Source organism: Heterocephalus glaber, unplaced genomic scaffold (assembly GCF_053883595.1).
Source record: "Heterocephalus glaber isolate CG9 unplaced genomic scaffold, H.glaber_assembly_v1.0 deba00001429, whole genome shotgun sequence".
In the NCBI taxonomy this organism is placed as follows: domain Eukaryota; kingdom Metazoa; phylum Chordata; class Mammalia; order Rodentia; family Bathyergidae; genus Heterocephalus; species Heterocephalus glaber.
Window position 1 is genome coordinate 19,052,666 of NW_028258294.1, and position 12,292 is coordinate 19,064,957.

At 31.9% G+C, this 12,292-nt stretch overlaps 1 protein-coding gene across 12 annotated transcripts in view; it reads left to right on the top strand.

Moving 5' to 3' along the window:
- Positions 1 to 12,292, top strand: part of Dync2h1 (dynein cytoplasmic 2 heavy chain 1) — a 333,458-nt gene that overhangs the window by 69,042 nt on the left and 252,124 nt on the right. For 9 of the 12 annotated variants that reach the window (XR_015451638.1, XR_015451639.1, XR_015451640.1 and 6 more), the window contains 8 exons: positions 19 to 201; positions 2,484 to 2,707; positions 3,729 to 3,844; positions 6,018 to 6,217; positions 7,111 to 7,375; positions 8,595 to 8,805; positions 9,997 to 10,126; positions 11,444 to 11,599. Coding sequence is in view for 9 of the 12 variants with exons in the window: in XM_021251564.2 (XP_021107223.2) it covers positions 19 to 201; positions 2,484 to 2,707; positions 3,729 to 3,844; positions 6,018 to 6,217; positions 7,111 to 7,375; positions 8,595 to 8,805; positions 9,997 to 10,126; positions 11,444 to 11,599 (1,485 nt within the window). In the remaining 3 variants the exon portion in view is untranslated. The remainder of the gene's footprint in view (positions 1 to 18; positions 202 to 2,483; positions 2,708 to 3,728; positions 3,845 to 6,017; positions 6,218 to 7,110; positions 7,376 to 8,594; positions 8,806 to 9,996; positions 10,127 to 11,443; positions 11,600 to 12,292) is intronic. The other 3 variants (XM_004874021.3, XM_004874022.3, XM_087212339.1) reach the window with 1 other exon arrangement.

Sequence of the window (12,292 nt, forward strand, 5' to 3'; positions counted from 1 at the left end):
TTTATTATCATTTTTAAGGGCATCGATGTGAAGTCAATGGGGCGTATATTTGTTGGTTTGGTTAAGTGTGGGGCCTGGGGTTGTTTTGATGAATTCAACAGACTGGAAGAATCTGTACTGTCAGCCGTATCTATGCAAATCCAGACAATTCAAGATGCTTTGAAGAATCATAGAACTGTGTGTGAACTGCTTGGCAAAGAGGTAAAGAATATATTGGGAATTTAAAGTATTGAAATATTTTGAAAGACTTGGCATTACTTATATTCAGGTTTTATTCTCTATTTGTGTTGTACTCTTGTTTCTAATCAGTGACCACTTATGCTAAGCTTTTTATCTATAAATGTCTCTGAGATTTCTTGTCCTTTTTTGCTTCCACTTTCATCATTCATCTTTAAACTTTCAATATGGAATAAAAAACTTATAGTATTTGTATGATTATATTATATGTTATATATATTTTCTTATTTGTGTGAGCACTGTGTATACCACTTTAATGTACTGTCTGTAATGCTACAACCTTTTGATGTAGGTAATAAATTTACTTTTTTCTACTTTAAGGATGAAGAAACCAGAATTTGATAGAACTAGTAGTGGAGCTGGGAACTGAATCTAGGTCTATCTACTTCTTTTTCTCTTTTTCAATCAAAATAATCTTTTTCCTTTTTATTAGCCTTCCTTCCAAGTTAATAAACCCTGGACCAATCCTTCTAGGGGAGGTCATTCCCTAAAAGATCAGAAGGTGGCCAATGCCTCATGAAGGTTCTTGAACCTCATGAAGCAACTGCAAAGAGCATGTTCATTTTGAAACAAAACATGGTAGAAAGTGGTGAAATCTCTTAGGCTGTGACCCTCAGGCCCTTTCACAGTGCAGGGGGCTCATTTCTGCTGTCCAGCTCAGAACTGTGGACTTTTAAAATGGGCCCAGAAGGGGATCAGTAGCAGTGAAGGGTATCACAGTCCCCGAGCGAGTGCAGATGGTCCTGCTCACTTCACTTTCATGGCCAACTGTCAGGCCCAGGTGCGATGTCTGGCCTCCAGGGCCCAGCCTCACCACAGGAGGGCGCTGCGACCCAAGTCCACCATCTGGTGGTGACCAGGGCCTGGGAATTCCTGTCCGAAATGTTACTGGATGGAGGGTCCCGTGGGGCTTCTTTCCAGGTTCTTGGTGACCTGAACAAGTAGGTCTACTTTTTTTCGGTACCGGGGGCTGAACTTGGGACCTTGCGCTTTTGAGGCAGGCAGAGGCGAACTACTGAGCTAAATCCCCAGCCCTTAGGTCTATCTACTTCTGAAGCACATGTTTTTAACCACTATTCAATGTGAGTGTTAAAACAATAAGCACTCTGTTCAATGAGCTATTCAACAATAAGCTATTCTGTTCATTGCTTCTCCCTATAGGAGATATTCATGTCATTAGAATGTAAACTTGTTTGGACCGCAGATAAAAACATCTTCTCTGTATATGTATTGCTGAACACACCAGAAGTTATAAGAACTGTGAAATTATCCTGTTAGCCATAATACCCTTTTCATAACACATATTTGTCTGGGTATCCCAAGAAAGTAAGACCAGTTCCACAATGTTAGTATGTTATTTACATGGTGTTTAAATTCTTCACAAGTTAAAGAAAAATTATTAAGTAAGAATTACCTCTCTACTGTCAAAAATTACCTTCTTGCACATTTATTTTTTTCTTCCTCTTAGAAGGAGTTGTTCTTTTTCCTAAACAGTACTAATCTATCCACCTATACTTTGGAATCTATTTTCCAGAGGCCTTGTAGTTTCCCCTTGTTCTAGAGTTTCAGCCTTCCCTCTTCTACTGCTGCCTTTTGGCCTTCCAGTGCAATCATATCCTTTCCATCTTAATACTTAAAGCATAAACAAATCTTACTTTAATTCATCTTCCCTTGCAACACCTGCTTTCTCTTTTTTCTTTTGTAGCCACATTTCTTGGCTTCACTGCCTTAGGTCTTTTTACTTACCAATTGTTCTTTCAGTTTTTACACTTTATAATTTATCTTTGAATCTTAGCTGTGTTGAAAATGCTACTTCTAGGTGCTCTCATGACATTCTACTCTTCCATGTCCTAACATTTATCCCACTAAGAGTGCTTCTGTGTAATACTAGATTGACTGTGTTTATGCTTCAGAAGCCACAGCCCGTTAGTAACTCTATTTTAGAGTTGTCTCTATGTACTAGCACAAGAAAGCTTTTATTAAACACATGTTGAATGAGTGAGTAGGACTTCAAATTAGTTATCTTTTCTTAAACTTAGTTTTAAATACCTGATTGGAAAGAATCTGTGTAAAGCAGTGCATTTCTAAAGAGTTTATTTTATGTTTAGAATGGAGATAGCTAGCACATTGGAGGTGGCTTTTTGCTAAGATGTAACCCTTATATTTAGAAATCTTTTAATAAATTTCTCTAGGCAATGTATATTTTATAATTTCAAATTTCTGAATCCTATACTTTAATATTTCAGGTAGAATTAAATTCTAATTCTGGAATTTTTATCACTATGAATCCTGCTGGAAAAGGTTATGGAGGAAGACAGAAACTGCCTGATAATCTTAAACAGCTTTTCAGGCCAGTAGCTATGTCTCATCCAGACAATGAGCTTATTGCAGAAGTTATTCTCTATTCAGAAGGCTTTAAAGATGCTAAAGTATTGGGAAGAAAATTGGTAGCTATTTTCAACCTGTCTAGGTGAGTTTTCTTTTAAAAATACTTTTGTATCTTGTATTACCAATGATTGATTGATTATTATTATTATTATTATTATTATTATTTTTCGTACTGGGAGTTGAACCCTGGGCCTTCACACTGAGCTACATTTCCAGCCTTTTAAAAAATTTGAGACAGGATCTTACTAACATTCTAAATTGCCTAGACTAGGCAGAAACTTATGATCTTTATTCTTCAGCCTCAGAATGCTGGGATTATTTGGTAAACTTGGTATCAAGTGTTTATTACCATAACTAGTGAAAAAATTTACTTTTTGTTGTTTGTTTGTTTGAGACAGATTCTTACTGCATAGTTCAGTCTGGCTTTGAACTCATTATGTAGCCCAGTCTGGCCTTGAACTCATAGTGATCTTCCTGCCTCTGCCTCCAAGTACTGGGATTTTCAGTGTGTGCCACCATGCCTGGCCTGTAAGATTGTACTTTGAAGAAAAAAAAAATCTGGCTCTGAACTACTCATTTTTCTGATAGCTTAGTTGGATCTTTTTTTTTCAGATGTTTATATTGGAGCACTAGATAAATGATTCTTAATGAATTAATTTACCAGCTGACAATTCAAAATCTGATCTTTGCAGGGAATGTTTCACATTTTTTAACTTAGGTTTTCTAGTAGTACAGGCTGTCTCTTAGCTTCTTTGGCACAACCTAAAATTTTGTTTTATATCATGTAAGAGATAATAGGGAAAAAGATAGTGCCAGAGATGGAGAGCAAAGAGGGTTGCTTAAATTCTTTAAGAATAAAGGTAACAGGTTGTTGTTATTTAGTATTTTTATTAAGATAATTAGCCAGTTCATGAAAGGTTAATTCTGATCTGTTTTCAGTAGCTTACTTCAGTGATCATTTTTTTGTGTTTGTGTCTTTATATAAATTAAAGGAATATCAGTATTTCTATATGTTGGTAGTTATGTTTTATAATTCTTTGGCTGTGCTGATGAAAAGAATTTCTTATAGCTACTTGATACTTTAATATTCCTACATCTTTCAGGGAACTTTTGACACCTCAGCAACATTATGATTGGGGTTTGAGAGCTTTAAAGACAGTTCTGAGAGGAAGTGGAAATCTTCTTAGACAGTTGAAGAAAAATGGTGCTGAACAGAATGGTATAATTGATTATTTCAATTACAGTAGCTTATTTTTTTTAAAACAAGCTTTAATTTGGAATACTTTTATCTTTACAGAAAAGTTATAGATACAGTGTAAATATTTTTTGTATACTCTGACCCCAGTTTTGCCTAATGTTAAAATCTTACATTATGAGAGTACATTTGTCACAACTAATGGAATCATTTTTGTATGTTGTTTTTTAAACTAAATTTGTTATTTTAATTTTAAATGTCATGTCTTATAGTAATTTGGGATGGAGGGTGCTAGATATTGAAACCTGACCCTCGTTTGTTAGGCATGCAGTCTATGACCAGCTATATCCTCAGTCTCTCCTAAAAGAACTTTAACATGTGTATTAAATATTAAATAGTTGTTACCTATAAAGAAATAGTGTTATCTACTTGTTCTTAAACTTTAACGTTCATTAGAATCATCTAGTGGCTTGTTAAACCAGTTTGTTAAGCCCCACTCCCAAAGTTCTTGATAAAGGAGGTGTGGAGTAGAGCCCATGTGTCTAAAGACTTTAGAAACACTTTAAAGTTTTTCTCTTTTATAGTACAGTATACCCAATTAATTTGGGTTATGAATGTTTGGAAAGAATAGGGTGGAGATAGAGTACTCTATTTATCACATTGTATCAATGAGTGTATAATAACCATGTGACATCACTGCCTATGTTCTCGTTTATCATTTGGCTAAGTTAGTGTTTGCAGATCTCCAGATCTCTCCACTATAAAGTTACATTTTCCCTGCTTCCTACTTTACGAAAGCATGTTAAAAAACTTTAGCATAGGGCCAGGGATTTAGCTCAGTGGTGCCCCCTGCCTGCCTTGCAAGCCCAAGGTCCTGAGTTTGATCCCCAGTACCAAAAAACCCCTAAAAAACCCAAAAAACTCTAGCATACTCTGAAAGTGAGGAGGCACGCCTTAAGCTCCACCCCTTAGAAGTGGAATATCTGCATTATTACTTGAAATTGTTTGATAAAGAGTTATCTCTTTTTTTCATTTTTGTAGTTATTAAATTATATAGTTATATCAGTATGGACTCATGTATATTCCTATTATACTTCACTCATGTAAAGTAATTGATTTTTCCACTCAGGATAATTGATTGCCCTTTATCAATGGGTGTATATAAATGGCTTCTGAAAGGGTGAATTTTCAGCCTTTTCAAGTTTCTATGAAAAACTGTGTTAAATATTATAAAAGTAAGGTCAACATAACACAAAGAACTACATGAAATTACCTGTTTGGAATTTCAAAAAATCGAGTATATATACATATTATAAAAGGAAGCTTTTGGCTCTATTATTAGGTTGACATATGCAAAGGTAGATAAAGCTGTTTTGTGAAGTACTTAAATAACTATTTTCTAGTTATCTTTGATGATTTTTAAAGACAAATTTAAACCATACCTTTAGTAAATAAAGATGGCTTATTAATTCAGCGCTTGAAATTAACTCTAGGGCAACAAAATGTCTTTATATTTAAATGTAGCAATATCAAACAATTTTAGAGAAATATTCCAAGCTAAATAAACATGTATATTTTTGCCTTTGTGTGTGTTATAAATCATCAGCTAGTATCTTTGAAAATAAGGGCTAGACAGTGATATTAATATGTACATTTGGTCTAAGAGGCTGATCAAAGATTGCTGCTCATTGTGTTATTTTCAGATTTAGGACATAAAATCTCTGGGAGGTAATAGTATCATACTTGGAGAAATAGTTTCATTTAAAATTAGTTTACCTATATTTGAATACCAGCCATAATACTGTGCCTTCACAGGCAAGATATTTAAACTGTTAAAGATTTTATGTTCTCATGTATAGGTGGAATAATAACAGTAATATTTTCTTACCTACTTTATAGAGTTGTTACAAGAAGCATGTCATATAATATAAAAGGTGGAGTATTATGAGTGATAATGGTTTTCATTACTAAAGTCTGGAATTCAAATCCTGTGGAAAAGAGTTCATAACTGTACCTAGTGATCCTCATTTTTTAGTAGTCAAAAGATAATGTATTTGCATTTACACGATTTAATATGTCTTTAAATGTTTCTTGTGCATCATTTAATAATAATGCTTATGAAGCCAGTAGAATAAACTTACAAACTTTGTGGTCATTAAATTGATAACATAATTTTAAGATGAAGCCTTTTCTCTAGCTAGTGAAAGTCGTGTTGTGGTACAAGCATTGAGGCTTAATACAATGTCGAAGTTTACGTTTGCTGATTGCACCCGATTTGATGCACTGATTAAAGATGTCTTTCCTGGAATTGACTTTAAAGAGGTAGAATATGATCAACTAAGTACTGCATTAAAGCAAGTCTTTGAAGAGGCCAATTATGAAATCATACCCAATCAGGTAGCTGTCAAGAATATTTTATAATAATTATTACTTTTTCCTGAGTAATTATTATCCTTATCATACATTTTTGAACTTATCTTCCTCCTTCAACTTTATTCTTACTTGCTCAAGGAAATCTCTGATTTTAAAGTCCTGATTATAGTCCTTTGCTATGTGTTTTTATTACCCCTGGGAGGCTGACATAGGAGGATTGCAAGTTCAAGTGTCACCTGGCTGACTTAGGGAAACGCTCTCAGAATAAAGAATAAAAAGGGCTAGGGATGTAGTTCAGAGATAGAGCACCCCTGGGTTGCATCCCAAGTACTGCATAAAGAAAATATATTTTCTTTGTACATGTTTGATATTTTCATATTTGATTAATATTGATTCTCTCTCACCAGATAATAATCTCCATGGAAGATAGCATCTCTATGTATTATCTGGCATGTAATAAATCTATCATATATATATGTGTGTTTTTTAAATTTTTTTATTTTTTGGTACTGGGGATCAAACTCTGGACCTTGTGCTTGCCAGGCAGGCGCTGTGCCACTGTGCTACATCCCTGGGCCAGATCATATATATTTTTGAGAGATGTAAGATGTAAAGAGATGAATAAATGAATAAGTGAATAAAATTATATATTATATTTTTATGTAAGAATAAGAAAATAATAGCGTATTGTATTGTTAAATACATGAAAAGTATTTTTACTTATTTTAAACAATTATTGAATTTGAAGATTTTGTTGAAATTATGTTTAAATTTGTTTAGCTGTTGCTCTGTTTAAGGTTTTATCTTCCATTGAGGAAATCAAAGACTGAATTTACATGTTTGGAATAGAATGATTATGTAGGATGAAAGCAGAAATGACCATAATTTGATATGTAAACATACTTCTTTTTTACTAGATCAAGAAGTCTTTAGAATTGTATGAACAGTTATGCCAGAGAATAGGAGTTGTTATTGTTGGTCCAAGTGGTTCTGGCAAATCAACTCTTTGGAGGATGTTAAGGGCCGCACTCTGTAAAATTGGCAAAGCAGTAAAGCAATATACTATGAATCCAAAAGCTATGTCTAGGCATCAATTATTAGGCCATATTGACATGGATACAAGAGAATGGTCTGATGGTGTTTTGACAAATAGTGCTCGTCAAGTAGTTCGGGAACCACAAGGTTAGTCTCTACTGTGTAATTCGCTGATTTACATAATAATTCTTAGTGAATAATAGAACTGGCCTATAATGTCCTCATCAAGACTTAGACATTACTGTAAACTACTTTATAATGATGTGTTTTTGATATTTTATTTAGACATGCTATAATATTGACTTAATGCTATCTTACAACTTTAGTACGGTATAGTCAAAACTCAGTAACTTGTGTAAATTTTAAGCTAGACTAATTTACTGAAGAAATATAAAACTTTTGATTGTTGAGTTGATGTCATAATGCCTTGTAGTTGGTGTGTGCGAACACTATTAACTTGCCAATTTGAATAGATTGTTTTGAATAATTTTGAAATTTTAAGTAGTAAAACAGTAGACTTCCTGGTCTAAATTTTTTTGACTTGATTTTTAAGAGAATTTTTTTTTTTGCCAGAATCAGAGGAGATTCAATTTTTTATGGGTCATAATTTAATTAATAGTTGTTTCCCTAAGACACTGAATGAAATTGGAAGATACTGGAATCCTAAGATACTGGAAGTGATTTTCAGTGTCGTCTCTTCATTTCCTAGAAAATAAAGATCAGATATTACATTACCTTCACTTATTTCTCATGCTTTTATTGATGGCATTTTCCTCTTTTAACTGTTACAAATTTTAAGTACATCTTGAACTGCTTCCAATTTAGGAAGTAGGATATAAAATGTCCTTGAAAAAACTGTGCATACCTGTTCACTGCTTTTTCCCTTTGAAAGCATCTTTTCATATGTAAAAAAAGTGACAGTAGTCAATTATTTTTCATGTAGGACCCTGAAAATTGAGTTTTCTTTACTTTCTGAAAGAGATCTTAGCATAGTCTTGTGTCATGGAAGAAAACAAGTTTGAAGAATCTTTTATAAGTATCTCCTGGGAATAGAAACTTGTCTTCTGTGCTGCTGGTTTTTTTTTTAGAAGGGGATGGTTACCAAAACATTTTCACATGGTAACTAACATGGCTAGCTGAGATCACATGGGTTTTTGGTTTTTTTTAGCAGATCTGTAGTATAGATTCACATGAAAAATTTCAGCTCGATCAACTTTTTATTCCTTATATTCAGCTTTAATAATACAAAATAATGCCTATGGAAGTCACTTTTAAATAAGAGATAATTCATTTATTTCTTATTTTTAATTATGATCACTATGTATGCACACATATATTAACAATCTCATCTGTTATGGTCTGGAAGCAGATGTCAGCTCATGGATAATCTGTGATGGTGATATTGACCCTGAATGGGTAGAATCTCTGAATTCTGTTCTGGATGATAATCGACTGCTCACTATGCCTAGTGGAGAAAGGATTCAGTTTGGCCCAAATGTTAACTTTGTGTTTGAAACTCATGATTTAAGCTGTGCTTCACCCGCCACAATATCTAGAATGGGAATGATATTTCTTAGGTAAGCCATAGAGAATTTGCATATATTATTTGATAGTATTCTGTATTTTGCTTTGTAGGAAGTCAACTAAGTATAAAAATATATAAATATTTATTTAAATATATTTAATAATTTAATAATAGTTTAATATATTTAAATATATATTTATTTTCTTTTTGTGAAGGTTTAATTCATTCAAAATTATTTTGTTATATTGTAATTAAATTATTTCAGCAGTTTAGTTGTATTACAGTTACCTAAATAATAATAGTTTTTGTTTATTTAGGGAAACAGCAAATATTTTGATTTTTTTTCTATTTATTTAAATATTATAATTGAGTTCAGAGCAGTGAACATACTAATTAAGAAGTAAGCACTGATAATTTAAAGCTCAGTAACAAGATTTTAATTATAGAATCTTGCATATATAGAATTGTAGGGCTATCACAGTTTAATAGGTCCTGTAGTCCAGTTTTTTCCTCTTACAAATTGAAAACCCCTTTAGTATTTTCTTCTTCAGTGTATTTGGAAAAAGCTTAAAGAGCAAAAATGAAAATTTAGATATCATATATGGTAGTCACATATCAGAGCATGGACGTTTGGACCAATTTCATTTCCCAAAATGTAATAGTTTGTTATAAATAAGGAAGTTTTATTTCACTTTTTGATTTTATGTTTTAGAACTTGTTATTTATCACCCCATATAAAGTGCTCACTATTTGGGGCCATTTGAAACCAAGGTAGTATGAAACACATGATAGTATAATCAGTTAAGTTCAGGTTGTATTTTAAAATTGTTTATTTCTTTGACAATATTGTCAAATGTAACTATTTTAAATTAGTCATGAACTTCAATTAATATGAAATATTAATTATTAAAACAATATAACTGAATTTATAGTTTCATAGCAGCATTTATAAAAAATTATCATTTATCCATTGTGTACTTATAATCTTGTAGGAAAATTGGAGTAAGAGGTAAACTTACAGTTAAATTTGAGTACTTACTCTGTGAAAGCCCAAATAAGGATCCTTTAATAGTGGAAAGGAATACTATTAATTATTACACATATAGAAGTAACCAAACTAACTCTTGAATACTAGAAGGTAAAATACATGTGGAATAATGCATTTTAAAGCAAATTTATTTTAAAGTAAATTTGTAATTTCTTTCTAAATAATCTCTTATTTTTTTGTGCCAATCTCTTTTAGTGATGAAGAGACAGATCTTAATTCTTTGATAAAATGTTGGTTGAGGAATCAGCCTGTTAAATATAGAAATAATCTTGAAAGCTGGATTGCAGATTATTTTGCAAAGGCTTTGCAATGGGTTCTAAAGCAGGTAAGTTGACTGTAATATGTCAGAGTTAATCACCAAGGTAAAGAGTATAATAATTTAGAATGATGCATATGTTTTGCTGCTTTGTGATAGAGCTCTCCTGGAACCTGGGGATAAAGTGAGTGATAGATGTCTTCACTGCTGTCTCTATGGGTCTTGGTATAGCTTCTTAATACATAAGTTTTAAATCATTTTAATTTTCCAATCTATAACATCTTCACAGATTACCTAAAAATCTTAAATGTTGGAATGTCTTTATATTTTTACTAATAACCCATCTTACTGTTTCATTTTACTATGTCAGTAAATACTTACATATATATCATGGTAAACGTAATATTAAGCTAATTTAAAGTAGAAAAAGGATGAGAATTTATTTACAATAATTTAGGAAACATTTGTTTATTCAACCAAAAGTAATTGAGTAATGTATGTCAAGCATAATACCATAGAGATTTTGAGAGGTGATAGCACAGTAGTCACTTTCTTTGAGAAGGGTTTATTTATTGAAGGAAAATGCCACATAAACAGATAATCACAGTATAACAGGATGAAAAGTATATTGTTGTATTTTAGAAGAGTTTGTAAAAAGGAGATCATACTTGATTTTGATAAAAGGTTAGCATGCTAGGAAGACTATGGATGGCTTCCAGATATGTTATGCGATTTTTTTCAACTTTTCTTGGCTTCGCTTTTATGTTGTTACTTTTATGAAAAACTTAAATATATACAAAAGAAAAGGAATAAATAGCACTGTTCTTTGAAAGTATCTGATTATTAATCTAACCATGTATGTCATCTAAGTCCAGAAGTTTCATTTTAAAATTCTGTTTTTGGGCTGGGGATTTAGCTCAGTGGTTTTGCCGCCTGCTGCACAAGCACAAGGACCCGAGTTTGATCCCCAGTACAAAAAAAAAAAAAATCTGCTTTTGGAGAAACTTCCAAATTAATTTTTATTCAAGTGTGCTTTTTCTAGCCCCCTTTTCCACAGAACCATCAATTGAGATCTGGTTTCTTTTATTATTAGCAAGAAAAGATGAACAACTATTCTTTTTGGACTAGAGTTCACTTTTGTATTTTTTCAGGTTTAGGAAGTAATCAAATCTTGAACCTTAAGGTGCTAGCATTTATAGCTGAAAATATGTAATTATTTTATACATATAATTGAATAAAATCCAGACTTTCTACAACTTTATTAGATGGCTGAATTTAAAGGTGGTTTTTGAAAAGAGACATGAATGTCAATTTGTATTATTTTAAGTTTACTGGTTAATATATGTATATTTTTTGTCTGTCCATACTATGGATTTTAATAAACAGAATGACTATGTGGTAGAAACAAGTTTGATTGGGACTGTGATGAATGGTTTGTCCCATCTACATGGATGCAGAGATCATGACCAATTTATTATTAATCTCATAAGAGGACTTGGAGGAAATCTGAATATGAAATCACGTATCGAATTCACCAAGGAGGTAGTGCATATTTAAAACCTATTCAGTCTATTCTTTAACTTTATTGCTCCTTAACTGAAAAAAATTAGTGATTTTTAAATACAAGGTATAGAACTTTTAAATTTTGAAATTATATATTAAGTGGAGCAATAGTGGATTTATATATGTGCATGTGTAATTTCTCCTTTGATCTAACTTATATTTGATGTTAATATTAAAATCTTATGAAATAATGTTTTAATGGCTTAAAGTTTTGAACATAGGAATATTTGTGAAAACACTTAGCTATATGAACATATATAATTATTTCATTCACATTTAATCTTAGAATAATATATTTTATCATCCTTTTAAACCAAAAAGTTCTAGCAATTTACAATGCTAGCATAAATAATTAGTAAATCTTTAATATGCAAAGGTTATATTTTATCCAATTGTTTATAAAACTGAATTCTATACCAAAAGGGGTTTTCTGTTGAAATAATTGAACATGTATTCCTTTGGTTTGGTGTCAACATTTTGTTCCAGCTTTTTTTCCATTTTGCTGCTGTTTCTTTAATAGTATCACTTGTTGCTTTCTCCATTCTATTTGTCTTTCCATGGCTGTCCTGTTATTTCTGTTGTTAAATGATTCTCTTTGTTATCATTTAGTGGCATTCAGTGTGCTTCTTTGGAGCAGAAACTCTTGTAAAAGTTCAGAATAAAGAAATTGAA